The 23,326-nt window shown below is 37.5% G+C and overlaps 1 protein-coding gene across 7 annotated transcripts in view; it reads right to left on the bottom strand.

The window, feature by feature from the left end:
• LOC124153705 (copper-transporting ATPase 1) overlaps nt 1–23,326 on the bottom strand; it is a 99,628-nt gene that overhangs the window by 18,657 nt on the left and 57,645 nt on the right. For 6 of the 7 annotated variants that reach the window (XM_046527025.1, XM_046527024.1, XM_046527031.1 and 3 more), the window contains 9 exons: nt 7,220–7,379; nt 4,882–5,304; nt 4,249–4,483; nt 3,227–3,379; nt 2,917–3,080; nt 2,105–2,307; nt 1,735–1,957; nt 391–624; nt 159–299 (listed from right to left, as the gene is read on the bottom strand). In XM_046527025.1, the coding sequence (XP_046382981.1) occupies nt 159–299; nt 391–624; nt 1,735–1,957; nt 2,105–2,307; nt 2,917–3,080; nt 3,227–3,379; nt 4,249–4,483; nt 4,882–5,304; nt 7,220–7,379 (1,936 nt within the window). Of the gene's footprint in view, nt 1–158; nt 300–390; nt 625–1,734; nt 1,958–2,104; nt 2,308–2,916; nt 3,081–3,226; nt 3,380–4,248; nt 4,484–4,881; nt 5,305–7,219; nt 7,380–9,740; nt 10,386–23,326 lie in introns of those variants that run through there. The other variant, XM_046527029.1, reaches the window with a different exon arrangement.

Genomic DNA, 23,326 nt, shown 5'->3' on the forward strand with positions numbered 1-23,326 from the left:
AAAATGTAAATCTTATGTAATTCTAGCAGTTAAAAAATATGCATTGGCATTGTTTAATTCATCCATGAACTGAAGGAGACAGTGGGAATTAATTAAGGAAAGACATGAAGTTCTCATATCAAAAGTGAATCACAATAGATTCACTGAAATAGGCTTACCTTTAAGAAGTCGCCTCGTTGAACAAAGTCAACACTAATTGGCTTTTCTGACTGGATTTGAAAATCATGGCCTAGTTTTACTAGAACAGCTTCCGTTGGCTTCAGGGAAAGCAGCTTTGAAAGTGCCTCCGATGTTTTCCCCTGTAGCATACAAATATTGGCAAAATTAAAAATTAAATGAAGATGACAATCATAGCTAATAGCATATTAGACTCGACATTCTTTGTCAAACCTTTGCAATATGTTCCATCCACCGTCCAAGGGAAACAAAAATCAGGAGCATAGGAGGAGTTTCAAAAAATGTAAGAGGGCTGTTTTTGTGCTCCATCACCATTGCACCAAGAACAACACCAATGGAGTATATGTAAGCTATGGTGGTAGACATTGTTATCAGGACATCCATATTTGTCGTCCGATGTTTTAAGGCCCGCCATGACTGCTTATAGAAGTGCCAGCCACCAAAAAACTAGAACGAGAAAATTTGCAGTCAGAGATACAATTGCAAAAAAGCAAAAAAATGCTATACATATACATATTTGGAAATGCATTATATTTTTTTAAAAAATGATGACAGCACAGAGGAAAGACAGGGAGCTCAGTGCTTGAGCAAGAAACTAATTATTGTATCAAATTATAATTTTACCACTTAATATGTAGAATGAAGTTTAACCCTTAAATAAGTTTTATTTTTTAATTATAATTTATAATCTTTCAAATGATTTCCTATACGTAGGTACTGAAACATTTGTCAAACTAACGTTTTTCAAGAGTTTAATTAAAGAGGCTTGGGCAACATACCCCCACACCACTTTTTTGACTGGGGAATAAGAAGTATATTATTATTATATTCATTCATTAATTGTCCTATAATGGCCCATGCGTTTTATTCTCTGGCAAGCTTAGTTGTATCTCTTCAGAGGAAAGAATACAATAATTTTCCATGACTTCCACTTCAGCCAATAACATGCTTTCTCTTCATTTTATTTTATTTCGCTAGATAGCTTCACAAAGGATTGCACAAAAAAGAAGTAAAACTGGAAAGCAAATAAAACCCAATTTGATTTGAAAATGTAAATTATCAGCGGAACAAAAAAGTAAGATGCTACTGACATCATAAAAGTTTTAGACAAGAGTTTGCTTGCATTCATTGGATTTATTTTGGTCCATATAATGTGAAATGAGAGGAATAGATAAGTGCTTGCACACCATTTTATTGTTATATAGAGTTTCAGGCACAGAGTTATAAGTTTTACGCCAAAATTTGTTTATCCCCAAATCTTTATTCTGACCTAACAAAAAAAGCATTCGAAGGTGACTCAGAGGAGTCTTGGTTTAAAAGTATGAGATGAACAGCACAGAAAGGCAGACAAAAATCCATGAAATTAAACAATTTGTATAATATCCGGACATTTATCCTGTTCAGAAGATATCAAACTATTTGAATATTTTTATTAAAAACTTTAATCACGACTATTTATAACTATACTGAACCAAAAAAATTATTTCCAACTTTTCACATCACATATCTGAACACCACAAATCCTATGGATTACGTTAAATAAATGATATCACTGACCTGAACTGGTGTTGAGAACAAGAAAAGTAGAAAATTCTCCCAAGATAGCCCAGGTAACAGCATACAGCACACTTCTTCATGAGATCCATGTCCTGGCATTATGTACATAAAATAAATCATGACAGCCATGCATGGCAGTCCAAAAATCAAGGATATTAAAAATGCATTTCGCCATCGACTTATTTCTTCACGCTGATCCAAATACCTATGCCCATTCTCCCACCTGAAGGAATTAAAACCCTGATTACATTTCCAGTTCAAAAATTTTAATCTGTTATATCTTAATTATAAACTAAATTAAATCATGTGTACCACCCACCATAATAAAAATCTTAATCATCAATACTATAAATTTACAGATGAAACTTACTTGTCCCTTGAAGACATGGGAGATGCTTCAAACCCCATACCAACTATGGCTTCAATAATATCTCTGATACCAGTCACCTCTGTATCAAAACGGAAGACGCCCTTTTGAGTAGTGAGTGCAACACTCGCATGTGTCACTCCAGGCAAACGGGATACTTCCCGTTCAATTTTATTAACACAGGAAGCACACGTCATTCCACCTATCTGCAATTAAAAAAATATAAAAATGATAACCTTAAATTTAGTCCAAAACGGTAGGGCACATAGATCCTCATTTTAATGGAGAGAGGAAGGAACCCCTTGCCTCCCACCCCTTTACACATCCCAGGTAGAAATCCATTGATCTTACTACAGTGCCTTTACATTCTACAAGATTTATTTTTTTATTACCACCAATTGAGTCACAATGAGTGAGTGAGAGCATGAATCAGAGCTTCCAAGATAAAGACATGACTTGAAACACAATACATTTCACGTTTCCTCCTCAAAAGAGTCAAGGCATCATCACATCCAATTTCACCGATAAACTTCTGGTATTTGTCTAGGAAGAGAGCTTAAAAAAAATTGGCCATTACAGTTACTCAAGCAATTCTGATTTTATGTTCAAAGTCTACAAAAATATCAAAAGGTAGGTAACACTGCTCCTAAGTCATAGCAATCAAAATTTTTGTTTTTCACTACTGCATCAATAATTGGTGCGATCAGAGGTGGAAAAAATAACCCTCATACCATGCCCGCGGAAGAACAAATTTGCATTTCTTTGCTTTTATTCAAGAGAGAGGTAAAAGGCCATGCATAGACTGAGAGACTTACCCTAAGTTCAACCTCTCCCTCTCCCGTTCCTGGTTCAAGTACAACTTGTGCAGGAAAACCAAGATCGGTAATTGAAGCAGCAATATCAGTTGGTGTAATCACTGATGCATCATATTTTACTTCTGCTTTCGCTGCCAACAATGCAACCAAAACTTCATGTATTCCTGTGAATAATAATTTTCAGTCAGTATGAGAAAATTTTGGCAATCTGGAATCTGAAAGTTATAACATATCCACCCAAAATTATTACTGAGAAATAATGTGATGATGATACATAAGTATATGCACATTAGGAATTAAAAAGACTCACCATAAATCTTCTTGCAGTGTTTTTCAATTGCCGCAACACATGAAGCGCATGTCATTCCTTTTACTTGTAAGAAACATTTGGAAAGGTTTTTTTGGGATGTTGAATTGGCCTCATCCATTTTTGAAGATTTCTTAAAGAATCCACCAACTACACCTAGTAATCATTAGAAAATGAGTGAATAATAGTACATTGTGGGACCATTTCAAATATTAATGCATACAAAAGGTAAAAATATAGTCTAATCTAATGATTAACAAGCAGTCTGACAATTTTTGTGATCTAATGACCCTTCAGTCAACCTGAAAACTATTTTAAACCTAAGAGTATCAAATTAGGAAACAACTGAAGCCAACAACTCAATGGAATTAAGCAATCCACTTTATTTCCAACAGCCACAGCAAACTTTTGACCTAACTACCAAGCTGTTTGGATCAATATAATTGGGGTCCACAGCTGGAGGGAGTGTAGGTGATATCTGATATAAATTTGTGGACTCATTAGTCAGATGGTCGGTTTTTCCAGACTATCCAATTGCAGACCTCTCCAATCCCATTATTTTTGCATCATAATATCCATAGTATTGTTAGTTGACTCTCAATTCTGACTTGATTTACTCTATGCATTAATTACCAAGTAGATTGGTAGTTGCAATTACATTAGTTGATTATTTGTAGAGCTGGCCCCAACTAGGGTCAAGGAGTTCAATCACACGGGACAATAGGGTACTTTCCTTCATTAAAGAAAACGAAAGACACTGATTGTGATTCCTTACCCACCATTATTGTATTCATAATATACAAATTATTTGGTTATAGAAATCCCAGTTTAGACGAATGCTAATGGTCAATTTTAACAGTAAGAACAGAATCATTCACACTTTTAAATTCAAGACACAAAAATTCAAGTAAGTTTCAATTCATGAAACTAGTATATGTACTCTATGAAATTATGATAATACAAGTACCACTAGAAAAGAGAAAAAGTATGGACCTAAAAAGGAGAACAAATAAAATAATACTCACCATTTGTAATATCAGGTACATCTTTGAGACTAGCTGCATATCCTATTGGTTTTACACAGGCATCAACATCTTTAGACAATACATGAAAACCTGACTTTACATTGATTGAAGCATCTCCTTCATTGTAATTTGAATCATTCCATGCTAATCTAACATCCAAAACTCCATTTAAAGATGACAATGCTGATTTCAGATCACCACTAACTGAATCATAGCCTTCAATTAAAACACTAGTCTGAAGAAAAGAAAAAAATAATTACAATAATGAATTGCCTAGAGCAAAAAATGCATAAGGATATTGGAAACCAATATTATTCATTTGCAGAATGAGACCAAAATATGTATCTTAATTTGAAAATTATATGAGGAAAGGTAAACATCATCAGAAACAAATTCAAAGCCCTAACAGTGAACTGAAAAAAAATTTGAAGTATGTAGAGTGAATAAGTTTTAGCAGCCCCTAGTGATTTTATGTGAGGTTTATCGGGACTTTTTAAAATATGAAACACCTTACCTTTCCTCTTGAATAGCCACAGCCACAATACCCAAATGCATATATAATTATGTAGCTACAATGATACAAGAACACTTCACTAAATACAGGAAATGGCACCAAAAACACAATGAACTCACAGAAAAGCTGTCCCTCCTCTTCAATTTCACTTTAATGACAGAGTCTTGTGCAGTCTTCCCATCAGTATTGTCTGATCTTTGGTCTGACTGATGCAACGAAGCTTGAAATCCAGCATTATCAATCACAATGCACAAAGCTTCGGGTGATGTTTCAGCTGGGTCATAACGAACTGTGGCCATTCTTTCTTCCAGCGAAACTGATGCTGAAAGAACACCTTTAGTTTCCATAAGGCGTCCCTCTATACTCCGTACACAGCTGCCACAGGTCATGCCTTCTATACTTATTCTTACATCCAACGGTTGATTGGCAACTGAGGGCAAAATTGCTTCAAATCCCATGTCTTCTATGGCTTCTCTCAGTTTTTCCGGAGTTGTTACCGATGGATCATAACTGATTGTAGCATTCTTCTCTGACAAGCTGACCTGGAATTCATTTTCGAATTTAGAAGTTCACTGCATTGAATGTCGGACTGAAGAGACGTAAAAGAAATGTATGTCCTCTAAGATTTGAAATTTAACAAAAAATTAATGAATCACTATTATTCTTGCAGGCATTACCAATAGTTGAAAGTATGAAATACCACAAAATTAGCCAGCTAAAAAGAAATAACAAAATTATGCAAAATTGGGCACAAAAATTATAGTTGTCAATACAGCAATAATTCTACTGGTTTCCTTATCAAGGAGAGAGGTAAGGGTGACCACTTCACCTTAAGCCTTCATTGAAAACAAAAAAATCACCTTGCTTATCAGTTCAATTTTACACAAAGCGATCTTCCTTATATTCAAAAACTTTGCACTGCATTTTCTCACCCTATTTTCCACTCTTACCACACACATAATTTATCTGATCATTTCCTGAAACAATGCTGCACTTAAGAAATCATGAACAAATTACAACAGTCTGCCTTTTACCTTCAATTTCATTACCCGAAATTACCTACTTCAGATGACATTAGAATATACATAAATGTGAGAGATGCAAGTTTTCAAGAATGAGCAGCAATAAGGTAAGCCATGAAAATATTTTAAATGCAATGAGAAAAGTAAATAATTAAACTTTATCTTGAACAAAAAAAAGCTAGTTGGGTACATTTGAAATGAGTTTGGGAGATTTCTCTCCCAAGACCTTGTCCAACTCCTAATATGGTAGGGAGAATGTAGGAAATAATAAGAAATACTATCAACAACTCCACTGTGGAGAGCTTAAGTTAAATATTAAGGATAAATTTAAAAGTTTCCATGAAAATAAATCCACTTCTCCATATTCACTCTTTGATTTTATTCCCATGAGTCTTGTAGATCGAATTCAAATGTACATGTAAAATGAATTCATAATGGCTTACTATATGATGCCCAAAAATAACTAATCAAGATCTTTAAAAACTCCTGTTTTCTTTGGTTCTTAATAAGGTACTTGTATCAGTTTCCCGGAAATTAATGCAGAAAATCATGACAGTACCTATGTCTACATATCACCATTTTTTCTCTCTGAACTATTCATTCTGGCAGACCTGAAATTTTTTGGGTATTAATTTGAAGAGTCTTAATGAGCCAACCACATCATAAGGAATTATGCAAAACAAGAGGCTATGCTGACCAATTGGTAAAAATTTTGTTCTTACTTTGCTTTAAAGGTCTTAATTAAAACAAATTATTAAAGCTGTTATCCAGGATGAGGAATTCAGGCAAGGTACTCACTCTGCCTTCTGCACAACATGGTCATTGTCTGTCGGTGCTTTGTATCTTACAAGTATACCACGGCCATTGTTATACATTTCATAAGTTTTTCCAAAGTTACAACAGTATAAATGAAACAATAGTGGTTTCAGGCCACAGAGTGTGAGTTCTTATAGAAAATCACGCAGTCAAAAAATTGGTATGATCAGGAATTAAGAATACAACACTCATATTACCGTGACTCATATAGTTTCCATACAATAAGACAGTAATCATCAGTTGATATTCCAAAGGTGTTTTATCGAAAACAAGGTCAATGGCTGATTGCTTATATGTGGCTTCACAAGATCATCTTAGGAAAAATGAAATGTTTAGCATCACATCTGGCGCCTACAGCTTACTAGTGTGGTACAACCATGGACCAACTGCTAGCTAGTTAGGGGTTTTCACTAGCTACTAATACAACCCCTAGCCATTGCTGCAGAAAAGAAACGGAATTTAAATTGCTTACAAAGGAAATATTTTAGGTTCCAGACACAAGCAGTCACGAACAAAGGTGAACGCTTTATAGAGGTAGCTGTTTGGGCAGGTTTCACATTACTTTTACAAAATATGCTGAAATTTGCACAAACAAGACAGCTTAGGTAATTCATCTCACCTTAATGCTTTGCACTCCAGTTTCATCTTTAATTTTTCCCTCTATACTTTGAACACATGAATTGCAGGTCATGCCATGAACTCCTAATATCACAGTAGCTGCATCCAAACTGTCTGTTTCATCCTGCAGGACTTTGTACCTGGTGTTGCTCGCCATTAAACTGTAATGAAGGAAACATTTGCATTAAAAATAAATCAGAGGAAAAATGCAAAAGCATTCAATAATTTCCCCAGCAATACATGCATTTATATCTCCTAAATCTGTATTGCAAGCAAGATATGATAAAATAAAAATCTGTGCTTAGTTGATGAACTGGATAAAAACCTATACAAGTGAGCAATTTTAGAGAATTAAAATTTTTTAATTTGTAAGTCATTGACATAACCAGATCAAAATTTCCCTGCTGCTCCCATACTTAACCCCTAGAAGTCACATAATAAATGGCTTCATCAATTTCATAGAATCAAAACTCTACTCTCACATTACAATTTTAAAATAATAAGTATCTATAGAGTAAAATTCCAAAGAATACAGGATAATACCTCCAAAGACATGCCAAGCAGAGAGATTCTAAGGATTCTAATCCACCACAGAATTTTAGGGATTCAGCCTGAAGTGCATCCAATTCCCCAAATATGTATCCCCTCAGCGAATAAAATATATTTTAGTTAAGGCCATGGCTTATCCTACTTGCACTTAGCATAAGATATAGACAGTGATCAAGTAAGAGTTATTAGATCCCTATCAACAGTTACTTAATGAGTAATTCTTCCTTTTTGGAAAAAGTTATTTTATCAGTAATGCACAACTCAACCACTTTCACTGATTGTTCCATTTAAGTCATCATTATTTGCATTAGGAACATTGGAAAAATGCTTCTTATTTTTTGACTCATAATCCTTAAGTTAGGCATTGGTGTATTTGTTATTTGGAGATTTTAAATCCAACCGAAATGATATCAATTCCATCTGCAGGAAGTCGAAGTTTTAAAACACCTAGACATATACCTAGATTTTGAATTGAGAGATGGAATATTGAATTCTTCTCGGGTATGCAACTGGGTCAGGTCTTCTGCTGCCAACATTTCAATGGCTAACTCTGCCATCATCCTCAGGGTACCGATGTCAGTTTGGATTTTCTTGCCTTTATATATGTTTCCGAACAGTCAATGACTAAGCTATTGAAGCTAGAGTGAAAGAATATAACCTGGGTATTAGGCTAAGTTATCCTGAAAAATCAGTCATCGCTGAGCATAGCCAAACACAATACCTCCATATATGGATGTATATGGTTTGACAAGATGGAATTGATCTGTAGTGTAGACGGATATTGATATAGATAGGCAAAAGAAGCCATTGGGATCCAAATGAAGGAAAAGAAATTCAATATAGATTCTGGATACACACTCAGCCAATCGTAGAAGCCTATCCTTCAGAAAATTAGAGAAGCAAAGAGGGAGAGTGACACCAGCCAATCAGGAGCCACCTGACTCAGAACTGGCGGTTTGGATTCATATATATAGGTAAGAAAATGCAACCTGGCATCAATGCCTTGTGGACAATGACAGACAAACCCATTTAAATGTTGGCAACAGAAGACCTGACCCAGTCTGAAACACATTAAGAAAACATCTCGTTTGTTTGCCAGGAAAGAACTAAATTCTTTATCAACGGGATACATTTTTTTGAAAGAAATTTGTAGCTAAAATTCTATGCTTCTCTTAACCCTTAAAGTGTGGGAACGTTTTTATACGTTTTGCACACTGACTGCAGCATTTACCCAAAATGCTTATTGCTACTTGGAATTCTTACACTTTGGCACATTCCCTCACCAAAAGGAATCGCTAAGGGGCTTAACTCTACCCGACCAGCCCTTGTGGAAGGGGGTGCCTCCTGCACAGGGGGTCTTTTCTGCACTGACTTGCAGCTACAATCGTGTACTTCCGCAGCCCAAGGGTTAAATATTATCGGACATTAAGCCTCCTATTACTTTTTCAGCTATCACTTCAATCATCACCCCAAGTTACCGAAGAATAATTAGCTAAAAAGCAACGTAAATGCAGCAACACTTAGTTATGAATGCAGCTTTTTCTGTCAATAAAAGTTTGCATAATGATTATTAAACGATCAAAAATAAGGAAATATAAACTTTATCAAAATTATTTTCACTCCTAAAATTAGATTACCCTTCACTATGTCAAGAACTGTGCAAAAAAACATCAAAAGCTGCAATTATACCATGACTTGAATTGAAAATGTACTGCTCCATAAAATACACTTAGGTAGAACTTCATTACTGGAATTTTAAAAAGGGTAAGACTCAAACAAACTACGTGCAAGAATTTTGGATTTTTCACAATCCCATATTTTAAACATTGAAATAAAAGTTTCAACGTTTCATTCAATCACCAGATATTTAAATAGGTGACCAGAGAGATTGAAGATTTATAATGTAACCAAGCAGATACATTGCATATTAATTAAATTCGCCATTCACAATATCAGAATAAGAAATAGATTACCTCATGACGGCCAAAATAGTTTTCGGTGCTAGTAATCCTAGGCAATCATTTCACCTAAACTGACAGAGATGCTATGGAACCGGGAAAGAAGCCAACTTCAAAGAAGAGCAGAGCACATTATAGGTGTCTATATCCATAAACCAATAATCACTTTATCACAAATAATTCCTCGCGGAGATAATTTTCCGGGGCAAACTCGCACAAAACAGTCGGTCTATATATCCTTCCCACACGTACACGGCCAAGGTTTGCGATCCACTGAATGCACAAGGAACACTTCAATGCTTTCACTTCATGCGAGAGGAAGGGCAGTGAACCAACAAGAAGTGGAAATCACTGGGCTGGGCGGATACCGGAGACGCCACAACGTCCCTTCAAGACGCGACAGCTTAACAGCCGTGACGGCCGGACACTGATAAAAGCAAGCGCTCGCGCCGCGGGGAAGCTCACAGCTATATAGCTCTTGATTCGGCGACGAAATTGCCCCCTTAGTTGGCCGCCGACAGGAGTACGTATGCAATTGCAGGACATGCATCCGCGCGGGTTGGTAACGAGGGAAGGGCACACCACGGGCGGTTGTTGCTGACGATCAAAGGTAGTGGAGCGGGTCCGTCGCGTCGGCTGACCTGTTGGCGACTGCCTTCGATATAAAAGCCTTTCACTCGCTCTCGTTTCCCCGCCTCAAAACCTCTCACTTCCCACATTCGAAGCCCCGCGCTCCCCTTCACTTCCCAAGGGCGATTCTCGACGGACGCCATTCCCAAGTCTCCTAAACATTATCCGTTACGTAGAGCGGAACTAAAACGCCACACGCCTAGATAATATTGCAGTATGAGAAGATTAGCTGATCGGAAAATTGAGCGGAGAGCTGCGTCAAACCAATCTTATGATTGTTGACTAATGATGATGATAAAAATGTCATCAGAAATTAGGCTTAATTTAAGTTCTGAAAAGGCTTAATATAAGAAACTTGCTTAGGGGCAGTAATACTCGAGATTCGGACTTTCAATTTTAGGATTTAATGGTCAATAAAGATATAGTACCTGCTGATGATTGTGTAACAATCGAAACACTTCGAGAAATCTGTTAAAATAAAATTGTGGGCAATACGACATCACTGTTGAACATTGTGATATGTTGTTCCACGACATCTCTCCGCAAAAAGTTGACTTCAACCTGAGGATTGTAAACCAGTTATGATGAATATGGCAGGTCAGTGGGAGGAAAGCTCTCGTTATAGAATTTGTATGGAGACGGACAGTGGGTATTTCGTTCGGGGGGTCCAAAACCAGGGGGGTAAATTTTTAAAACACGGTACTAAGTAATGGACTTTAAAGCAATTTTAACACTATTCACAATCGAAAAAACTTCATTTGTTAAAGAAATATTTAGTAAATTCATGAATTTTCAATATTTTGTTTTCTTTTATGAAGGAAAATGATTGTGTTTTTATATTTCGGGGGGAGAGTCCGGACCCCCACCCTGGCTACGCCACTGGAGACGGACACGAATCCTAAACTGTTTCCAGAAGGGGAGGGCACCTAGCCAAGGGGGAGGGGGTTATTTGGGGGCTTCAGTCGTCCTCCGAAATTTTTTTCCTTGTGGCGATCATCCACGATATATCTGATGAGGAGACCACTAATCCAGGAGCACCTATTGTTTGACATCCATTTTTAGATACAGTCGCATTTCATAATGTCTGCTGATAACAAACGACGACTTTACTAGGAGAAATTTGGGGGGACCTGCGTACGTACCTGACTAGAGAGAAATGCTCGTGAAAACTACGTAACACGTATTGTTACATAGATGCGAGATATATACAATAAGGAAAGCGGAAAGAACGATGGTAGAGGCGATGGAAATGAGGGCATGGATGAAAACAATAGCAACCAGCTGAGAAGAACGAAAAAGTAGGAAAAGACATAAAAACATATGACATGTCACAAAAGCCAGAACTAGCCTTAAAGATAGAACTATAATAGATTAAGGATCGTGAAGGGGACTTAGTATTACTTAACCCTTAGAGCGCCGGGGAGCGCTATCGCGCTCCTATCTCTCGCGAAAACTGCCAGGAGCGCGAAAGCGCTCTTCCTGCTATGTCTCTCTTAGATGCTGATAGTTCACTAATAATTCAATAGTCAGTATTCATTTGGTTTTAATATTAACTATTTTCTCCTAATTATAAAAAATTAACTCATATTACCAAAAATTCGTCAAATAATACATTAAAAAGGTGATACCACATATAATAGAGATTTCTTAAAGTTTTTGAATATATAGGTACCTTTAGTTGTTTTTGAAACCTAATTTTTTTCCTGACCTACTGCAAAAACAGTAAAAATGCCTCGGCAGTTTTAGCTGGAAAATTCCTGTCTTTCCTGCATTTTAGCTTGCCGAGGGAGGTCTGCCGATATCCCGTTTCGCGATAAAAGATTGCATACCTCCTCAGGCACCACGAAAAGCAGTGAACTCCATCTAAAAGCATCAACCATAAACCGCATCTAATGAAAGTACACCACTGTTGAAAGAATTTGAAGAGGGAGAAACGAAACAATTTGTTATATTGTGCATAATGGATCCTCGTAAAAAACATTCCAGATCTAAAAGGTAGGGAAAAAACTATGGGGCAGACTCATAATGGCATACTTAAAAAACAATAAGCATGGTATGAGTTTGGTTATGACATCATATGCTCCAAATAAAGCATCGGAAATGAACAAGGATACGCGGTTATTGTAGCAAGACACTTACCTTTAAGGCCTGTTTACATGGTAAATTAACACGTACGGGTCAATGTCTGAATGTATGAACGCGAAAATGAACACCAAAATGCACCGTGTAACCACCCAACTTGTGCGAATGCATGCACAGAAAATAGAACCTGTTCTAATTTGGTTCATGCATTCGTACATGTTCCGTTCCGGTCCACCAAAATCATTCACGCAAACAGACATTAACTCGTAGGTGTTAATGTATCGTGTAAACAGGCCTTTAGAACAAGAACGATGGTTAGGAAGAAAACCTGAATTTATCATATGTAAAGGCGCATCAAGTATTCCACGAATTCCGTTCGGTGAAAATAAGAAGGAGTGCAATGAACTCTCTCACGTCTGCTTTGGCAAATATTTCCACAGGAATTGGGAATGTAATTCAAGACCCCAATGTAGAAAGACTAGAGCTCATACATCACACTATCCAGGCATCTTTTCTGCCCAGGAGTAACGGAATGTTGAAAGCTTCACACGGAACGTCGAAAAGATAATGGCATGGCCATCTCCTCTAGTAGCCTTCCTCTAGATTTCCAAGGCAGATACCACAAAGGAGTGGCAGATTTATCTAATCTGAGACTGAGAGATTATGGTGGTACACGGTAGAACTGACATCAAACTTCACTTCAAACATCTAATCCAACAGCCGTAACGGATCATTCCTCGGTAAAAGACAGGAGCGATGGGACATTCGGGGAACAATAAGCCTAGGATCTGATTTGAATCCAGGCGAAGCGGATTATCTCCATCTTAATTTTCGCAAATCTGCGAATTTCATTAACGCCTAATTTCGTTCTACATAGTTCCTGACGCATTGGCTAGTCAAACAAATCTTAATTAGTAGCTCGCAAACCAGGTATTTTAAAAATATCAGCCAGTGAAATTGCGCGTCAAGAGCAAGTTCTAATTTTTAATTAAATCTTAGTCACAAAATTCCACGCATGATAGTAATGTTAAGTTAAATAATGTAGCTAATAACCTTTTCATTTTGAAATTGCCAAAAAGATTGTGTGATTATGCTCTTTTTTCCCAAAATTTCGTTACTGCAGTATTCATACATCTCCAAGACACAAGCAAAAGCTTTTCCTGCCCCAGTTGCGCTATCATTAATGGTCAAACAGTGTCAATATGGATTGCAGCCATAACATCCACTCAATCAGCACAAAGAGCGAATATAAACAATCGATTTAACAATTATAACCAAATCACTTCTAGAAGCCAAATTGATATACGAAGAGAACAGGAAATCCACAATTTCGATCCGAAGCAGTGAAGGGGTACGTTCACAGCTATTCATTCAAATACTGTAAGAGCACTTCTTTTAACGATTAATCCCATGCATACTTTAAAGGTAGATTTCAGGTTAGCACTACCGGTTCAAAGTTTCACAAAATGAGCATGATAATTTAACAACTTTCGGTATAAGTCCCAATTCGACAGTTGGGCAACTATTGAATAAGGAATTTTCAACCGCGTCACTAACAAACTCATAAATATGATATAACTGGTCTGACTTTACTCAAAAGCAAAATATTCGAAAATGGATATATTGGTATCTCACACCACGGACAGCTGTTTGATTTAAGGAAGCATGCTACATAAACTGGATTACGAAACTTGAACTTGCAAGATAAGGATGGAAACAAAGATCGTCTATCGCAGCTAGAACTGCCATTCGATATAATTATGAGGCAAAACTCCGCACAAACATTGGAATTAATACAAAAATTTCATTCACCACCAACGTAGATGAAATGCAGTACAAATTGAATTGATGACGGCTGGATCGGCGAAGTAATTCTAAAATGTAGATTGATTGTTAGTTTCCCTCTGAATGTTCAAATGTAAATATCAATTTTAATATAACTACAACCCCATCCCAGATAACACGGTATTGTTACTAACAATAAACGCGAGAGTCGGTTTCATCAAACCCTCGAATTCCAACTTGTAGAAGAGATATCTATGTAGCTCATATTCTTTACGAGATAGTTACCAGGACCTTCTCTTCCCCCAACTAAGAGAGAATCGCCTTGACCCCCTCTTCCCCTCCAAACGCCACACGTAATTAATGAATGACCCCTTACCGCCAAAAAAGTACGTGTTTTGAAGTTACCTTAGTATGTAGAGCAATTTCGATGGAAATCTGAACAACAATCACTAGTATCTCCTAGATGAGGGATGAGTACTAAATTAGGACAGTGAGGGATCATTACGGAGAGGACGAAGGATGTGAGATGGCACCACTCCAACAAAAGCCACTACTGGGTCATCAATCTGCTCCCCTCCTCGGGTCAAGCTAAGCTACTAATGCATCTGCAGCGGAAGGGTGAACCAAGACATTTCTGTCTGAAGTACAAACAAGTCAATGATTCCTGAAACTATGATAATAGCTAAGCAAACGCACCACTCCTGCTCAAACGGCCCTTTTCAATGTCGAATTACTTGTTTGAAACTTAGAATATAATATAATTAAATGAACGTTCTACGGCCGTTAAACAGTTGAAAGAAAACGAATTCCCAAAGGTCGTAATCTTCACCGAGCGACAAAGGAAGGGGGAGGAAAGGGAAGAAAAGTGCGTTAGAAAGTTAGTAAGAACGTCAATGAGGTGAAATAGAGAAACTTTAACTAAAAACACAATGACAGACGCGTACGTACAAGCTCACACACTCATCTAGTATATTAGCTACGTGAGTGAGTGAGCTTGTACGTGTATATGTCCCCTCACCAAATCTCCTAGGTGAGTGAGTGAGGTTGAACGTATACGCGTGTTTTGATGTTTTAAGTTTAAATTGCTGCATTTCACCCCCCTGGCGTCCTTCCAAACTTCGCAACGCCCTATCCTTTCCTGCTCCCCCTCTTTTTCGTCCAGTCAAGAGTGCAGTCTTGGGGAATTCACTTTCTTACGTTTTAATCTTGAAAATTTAACGATAAATGCACAAAGAAAACCCTTGTGAACATTTGCCCGATTCTAAATTGACATTTTTATCTCCATAATTCTCGGCTTTAAGATTTTCCTATTTGAGACACACGGGTATGTTGACAAAATTCTACTTTGTTCACACTGAAAATTTCAAGATCACAACGTTAATTTTAAGCGATTAAATCATCGCGAAAAATTACATTATACCAACGCAGTAGCGGACAGAGAAAAAACTCATGGGGGAGGACGCTAAAGATACCTTGAGCTACCTTTACTTTTATCGTTATAAAAAGATAATCAAGTAACATGCAAACTTGAAGAAAGTTTTATTTAGGTTGATTATACACGTATAAAAGAAAATACCATGCCATCTTATGAGGTAAAAAAAGTTATTACTGTGGTTATGCAATGTACGGCAATGTGGGCGGCCCTGCAAGGGGGGGGGGCGTGCGCCCCCCATATGCATCCGCCACTGTACAAACGGTCGATACAGAATACGTCCCTTTAAAGAGCATAATCAATCCCTAGCGATTGCTGCGGCTATCGCTCTGATTACCCCCATCAAATAAAAACAAGCGTCATGTAACAACGAAATGCGTAATACAAGTTCTTAGTAGTTTATCTTCCGTTTCATTCCCACGTATTAAATATTTTTATCGAAGACTATTGCAAACGTTCAGCCTTCACTCTTGGCATTTTATTTCATTATTTATTTGAAGGAGTTGCTAGATAAGAGAACTACTTCGAGTTCACCACCACCACAGTACTTGACAAAACTTGAGGGGTTACTCCGTTCTAACTCACTGGCTCCTCTTAAGTCGTACTGAAATTCGGGATTGCAATTTCACAGTCTTCTCGATGCTGGAAATTGTGAAATATTGAGTGTAAAATAATAAATTAAAGAAAAATAATCCTAAATAAAATTCTAGGCTTAGGCATTGCAGGAGAAATAATATCACAGGTTTTGAATAAAAAAACAAGATATCTCAAAGGTTGGATCCAGGATTGCCAGTAACAAGTAGTTGCAATGCAAAGCCCGCACTCCCCGAAGTAAATTCTCGAAATTTTCTTGCCTTCTCAATGATAGCAGCCATAATATTGAGACTCAGTATTTACAGAGTGTACAAAGTAATTTTTGACTGAAGTTGTGGACTTATAAAAAAAGTAATATTTATATTTTCAAGGTTTTAATTACCCTTCATAATGGGATTACTACAAATCTGACATACAATTTGATTTCTGCAGAAAATTATCCATCGCTATGGAAATATTCACACCTTTCCTACAATCACTTTAGGATAAATTAAACAAGGTAAAAAAAGTTATAACTGTGGTTATGAAATGTACGGCAATGTGGGCGGCCCTGCAAGGGGGGGGGGCGTGCGCCCCCCATATGCATCCGCCACTGTACAAACGGTACTTGATTATTGTCAGGTCGCCTGAAAGGCGCGACTGACAATACGGGCCTTATTGTCAGTCGCGCCTTCTATCGTCAGGTTCACCTGGGTGACCTTCACCTTAAAGGAAGCCAGTCAGGTACCAACTGAATTCGTGACAGCCGCGGATGCATTTTTTTATTTTAGGCTGAAAATAAGGATTGATCGCGTTCTGTAACGGCTCAAGATAACGGCCAGAAATATATAATATCCGATATATTTGTATAACATATATGTAAGCTAACTATGCGTACCAAACTGCACGCAAATCCAAATTGGTGGGTTTCACTTTGCCATCTTAAAAGATATCAACTTCTGCAAAAATTAAAACGAATATGTACGATTCTACAATCGCTGAATGAGCGAGAAAGATACTAACCCAATGAATAGGCAAAAAATAGTGATTTCCGGAATAACAAGTGACGAAATTATCAGTTCCCGCTCGGGGTCATTTTCTGACCGAAGAGGAGAGAGCGAAAAGCGGACAGACGCCAACTTACGATAACGTGGATCGAAAAAACTGCACGTGCAGTGGCTTGATTCAAAATTCTCTCCAAAACTTCGAAGCAGAGGCAATCTAAAATATTTTCAACATCGCCATTCACCGCAAAAATGATACGTATAATTCCTCAAATTAATTGCAACGCATTCGCTTGGAATATCTAATAGAAGAATATCTTAAGCATCTTCTCCCATTTCTTACCAGCGAATTTATTTTCATAAAACTAACGAAGTTGGTGACTGGGATTGTAAATCAAGCAATTACAAATTTCATTGTATTCATCGATTATGATATTAAGTCAGGAAAAACAACAAACTTTGCTTTCTACAACTTAAATTTTAATCGTTGACTAATATCGATGCACTGTATCATTATCAAGAATTAATTATAAATTCCGCCATAAAATATTCTATTCTGGATTTCACCGCGTGAGATTTTTTGGTTAAGACAGTTTCGCCGTCACTCCAATTGGCGTCCTCAGGTGAAACTGTTGTCAACGATAAATCTCACGCGGTGAAACCCAGAAGCCACAGAGACATCTGAATAAACGCCGTGGAAAGCTACGAGACAAATTATAAGGATCATTTCAGGCATGAATCATCCATTCATTGCTACTTTCCCAATAATAATCCAAGTAACTAAAGAGATCAAAATTCCAGGTACTTAAGAGCCAAACTTCCTGGATGCGCAATGTCATTGATTAATTACGAAGGGAATCATAAGAAAAATCCCCGATGACAAAAAAACAAAGCATTCATATCCACACTATCTACACCGAGCTTTCTCAATCATCTCTAAATACGTACTTATCAGATGCGCGATACAAAATAAAACTCAACCCGATACCTGCTAATAGTTCCACATTCACCCTCTGATAAACGAGAGCTACTGAAGTGAGGTATGTAAAAACTCAATGGTGATCACGCCCAAAGGACCTATTCAAACCCTAAATATTTGATAACCTAATAATCTATACAGTGAGACGTAGTTATATTGATATTCCTTCCCTTTTCGCGAAAGACAACCCAATGTTTGCTGTGATTTACGTAATTTAGTGGCATATATATCTAATGTTATATATTCTAGCATTGAATAATAATTTAAATAATACATATTTATAGTCTATTTTGACGAGAGAAACAACATATTATCACCAAAATGAAGGAGCTGAGCCAATGAATGCATTCCTTAGGAGGAAAAATATCAGTTTTAAGGTGCTCTAAAACTAGATACCTCAGCATAATGCGAAAAAGATGAAATAAAGGACAAGCGCCATTGACTAAAAAATAGTGGAAATCCACAAAGCCAAATTAGATTGGGGAAAACAAATAAAATTGTTCCCCTTGCCAGAGAATGAATGTATGAATGGGAAAAGTTGAAGAAAGTTCAGATTTGTTCACACGCTTTGTATCTGGGGCAACGAGCGCTAAAATGTTTGAAATCTCGCGTGAAAATGGCACCACAGATGTTCCGAGGTGATTTATGAATGGGGACTCACACCAAAATTCAGTGAAAATGTTTTCCATTCATTCTCGAAAAATGCCAAGAAACTACTTCCTCTGTAAGACAGTCAAACCGTGAACGCAAATTGAAATGACACTCTAAACTTGAGCGTCACCTCCGCGGAGAGGATTTACGTATAAGCAACATGGGTACGTGCCACCCGAGGGGCCAACACAGAAAAAAACGTTCATGGCGAGAATATTAAGAGGACACTTATTTCCCTCTCAACAGGTCGAATTTTGTCTTCTACAATGATACGTTACTCATATAAAACATGAGCTATCATTGCAATTTTCTGGGTACATTGAGTAGACCACTGCCAGTATTCCCCCGTTTCTTAAACACAATAAATTACGCAAATAATTTATTTTTACAATAAATACACATGAGAAATTACCGAGGAAAATTTTCAAATTTGAGGATCTTTAAATTTGAGATGGGGACCAGGTGGGGACCAGGGTCTATTTTAGATATATGCTCAAAACTGCAAGGTGATAGCAAAGCTTTGAGCGAGTAATGTAAAAGTAAGGAGAAAGCCCAAAAATACCGCCCAAGTCATAGGGATAAGACCCCTATATTGAACTGCTTATTTCAAAATAAGAAAAGCTGACAGAAGTGCAGACATTCCGCATCGCATTTTCACTATGACAGTTTTCGACAAGGCTAACGATAATATCTTATATTAGTACTGACTCTAATTAGTTAAAATCTCATCATCATTAAAGACTGAAACGCTGAAGTTACCATAGTTTACATTGACGTCAATAAGCGTCTGTAGTAAAGAAGACATTTTCAGAAACGGCTAAGTACCCCAGAATTTAAATGCCTGTCGAAATTATTGAAATTTTCTTTGCCCATTGAGTGACTCATTGTTTGAAAATAAAAAAATGGAAGAAAGTAATTTTCATTATCTGTAGTTTTTTTGTAGTAGTTGTCAAAAGTGCTGAGTCAGCTGAATTTAAGGAAGCAAAATGACACTCCCAACCTTGATTCCGTAATTTAAGGTCACTGCTCCATGTATAATACACGCAGATTCGAACTAACTTGAACATAGGTACGCTGTTACTGTCTCCACTTATAGTCACTATTGGAAGATAAAGAACATGCCACCATTTTTAAACCAGAATAAAAATGGCCAAGTTATTCAAGAATGATACATATTTACACTACAGAAGTCTTAATCATAACAGGAGTCACAACTGTATTCTGAAAATAGAAAGTAAAATTATCCCCACGTATGACCAGTTACCAGGTAAGGTTATAAAAAAAGTTGAAAGATATAATATTCACTTAATCCAGCTGTCCAAAGGCAAAGCATGAAATGAATATAGCAGATAGATAAATGCAATGAAACCTGGCTGCGCTTAATATGACGCATACCTCCTGCTCGTCCGGTATTTTTATGGTGACGGATAACTCAAACCCTTTAAACTTCTGCTATCGTCTTGAACTTTTCAGGGTATAAAAAATTGAGAATTGTCAACATTTGCCTGTACATTAAATTTGATGGTTTTCTCTTTATATTACTTTCTCAGCTGTATATGTTTTCATTTTTGAGGTAAAATAAAATGTTGAACAGGGTCTACTCAGCTTACGCCGAAACCTTCAAGATGATAGCATAAATTTTACACGTGTAATCCGAACGACCAGTCGGGCAGGAGATATGCGCTTAAGCACTACCAAACATGATAGTATTCATTGATATACCACCAGTAGGTCACCCGGCGTTGCTCGGGAAGCATAGTGCCAAAAGAAGTAGGAAACTAAGAACTTGAAATTCATAGTAGGATTTCTAGGCAAAAGGACAAAGCAGGTACGGTGACGGTATATATGATAACCACCACTCCTTCCCCCCTAAATGTATTCCACAGTTTACTCAAAATTGAAATAAAACCCCGAGCGCAAGACATTGAATGGCAAGATATGGGAAAAACGACCACGCACGAGATCAGTTTTTACTCCACTCCGTTACGTGATTCCGTACGTGCGAAGACCAAAATAGACATGCAAAAAGGTTAGCACCGAGACAATTAATACATAGTTAAGTATAGTATCCTTGGAACTTTCCCTTGGATAATGTCCAGTGGTGTGCCTACCAGGCAGGATGTACAACCGCAGAAGTTGTATGACATCCCTTAACAAACGGTAATGAGAAAACGACGCACGCGTCTGACGCAAGCGAAAGTAACATTATGGGGTTCGATAGCATGAGATGCACCTATGTACTAACTTTGGTCAAAATCCGTGCAGACGTATGGATACGCATACAGGACAGACGTGCAGACACCCTCTTTTTACATATAGATATTCGTGTCCTGCTTTGCCTCAGGGTAGCTGGTTAACATGCCATTTGAATTATTTTTTTAAACTGTGGCATGTGACATTTTGATACACCATAACAAAGAACAGGCAATAAAGGGAAACAAAATGATCAACATGGATACAGATTAAACTGGGACGTTCAATTGGTTAAACATGAAAGAACTTGGACTCGTGAAAGCAGGCCGTCCGAAAAATGACAGCATTCCAAAGGTGTTTGGTTTGAATTGAAAGATGCGAATTAACTATTTAAAAACCGTTCGCACTGGGACCGGAAAGCATTAGGGCAAACATTTTCAAAACAAAGAATTAAAGAACAAACTTGTTTTTCCCCACAAAGCCTCAGTTCTTCTTCGTGCACCGGAGGCTTCTCAGCAGTTAGTTCAGCTGCTAGCCTTTAGGTACGGGGTGAGACGCACGGGCTATGCAAATATCGCAAGGTGATACGTCGTTTAAACAAACGGCACACACAGAAATATCCTATAATAGACTGGTTCAAAATAACATCTCTCAAGTGAGTGATATCCAAAAAGAAATTCGACGAGGCTATTACCAACACGGTACCACGTTTATAATTGAACTTGATCAGAGACATCGTAGTTAAAAGAGACGGCAGTTGGTCTACGTGCTAAAATGGGATCGCACATACACTACGTTGGCAACCTGAATTTAAACTCATCAATAATTGAAGCTATAAATTCCAAAGCTCCCATAAGTCCACCTGACAGGTATTGTACAGTTGGCGAGTATATTTTTGGGGCTCCTGGAGCTGTTGCTTCGATATTATTCCACGAATGGATGCAACTTATAGAAATGCATTTATCCATGGGGAAAAGTCGAATTGATTGCTGTGGTAGATTTAAAAAAAAATACAGAATTGACTTGTGCTCTCATGAAATACACGCCTTCATTCGAAAAAATATTTTTGAGTTGTAAGTTTCATTTGTTGAGGCAACGTTACGTGCCGAAGAGGGTAACACAAATTGGGAAAATACTACGGAAGAAAAGAGGTATAAAAAACCTAAAAAGGTTAAGTATGAGAGCCACTTGGTTGGACCTCCGCAAAGCGGAGAGAAAAATCAAACTTTGTGATTTGATTGCCAATAAAATTTTCACTGCGATTGATAATAGCGCGATGCCAAGTCAATAAATGAAGACGAGAAGGGGCAGCGTAAAAGTTACTTATTGAAGAAGGTGAGCAGTTAGGCTTTGCGCCGATCCAAAAATGAAGGTTTACATGATTTTGATTTGCCGTGAAAAAAATTGCCCTTGACCGGGAATCGAACCACGGACCTTTGGCTTTGCGTAGAGCAGTGGCGTGGAGAGGGGGGTTTGGGGAATAAACCCCTCCCTCCAGAACTCCGAGAAATTTCAAAATTCAATCCGATTTTACGAAATTGGATTCATATTTCTCATAGCATAGTGCAAGGATTAATAAAAAATCCCTCAGAAAGCCGTAAAACCTCCTGTATTCCACAGCCCCCATTCTTAGTTGCTCCTAAAAACCCCCTAGCCTTAATTCCTAGCTGCGCTATACGGGTTCCTGAATTCCCATGGCACGAGGCTCATGATCCGCGGTTCGATTCCCGGTCCAGGGAAATTTTCGCTCGCGGTAATTCATGTAAATGTCACTGCAGTTCGCACGACAGACTCGAAATATTACATACAAATAAAGAGGCCGTGCATAAACAACAACACATGATGAAATCTTCAGAAATCGTCAGCACCGTGATGAAACTCGGGTTGTGATATCGATTGCTGGGTAACCATCCATACTGATTGATTACAACCGATAGATAGATATATAGATAGAAAGATGCCTGTATTCGGGCGAGGTTGAGGCTAAAACGTCTCCTCTCTCACCTAGCCCCTCGTTAGCGTCATTCAATACATATGAAGAAGGATAAATAGACATTTACAATAAAAATATATGTACAATTACAATATTCAATATTAGTGAAATGTCAAACTAGATAAACGAGATATTAAGGATGAAAGGTTAAAATTTCACTTACATACGTAACAATTTTGTGAAAAAGATTTCTTCCAGGTTTCATAATTCCTATGGTAATTGTACCGATGCTCATGTTTCGTGGTTCGATTCCCGGTCCGAGAGTATTTTTTTCCATGA

The sequence above is a fragment of the Ischnura elegans genome, chromosome 2, assembly GCF_921293095.1.
Source record: "Ischnura elegans chromosome 2, ioIscEleg1.1, whole genome shotgun sequence".
NCBI classification, from domain to species: domain Eukaryota; kingdom Metazoa; phylum Arthropoda; class Insecta; order Odonata; family Coenagrionidae; genus Ischnura; species Ischnura elegans.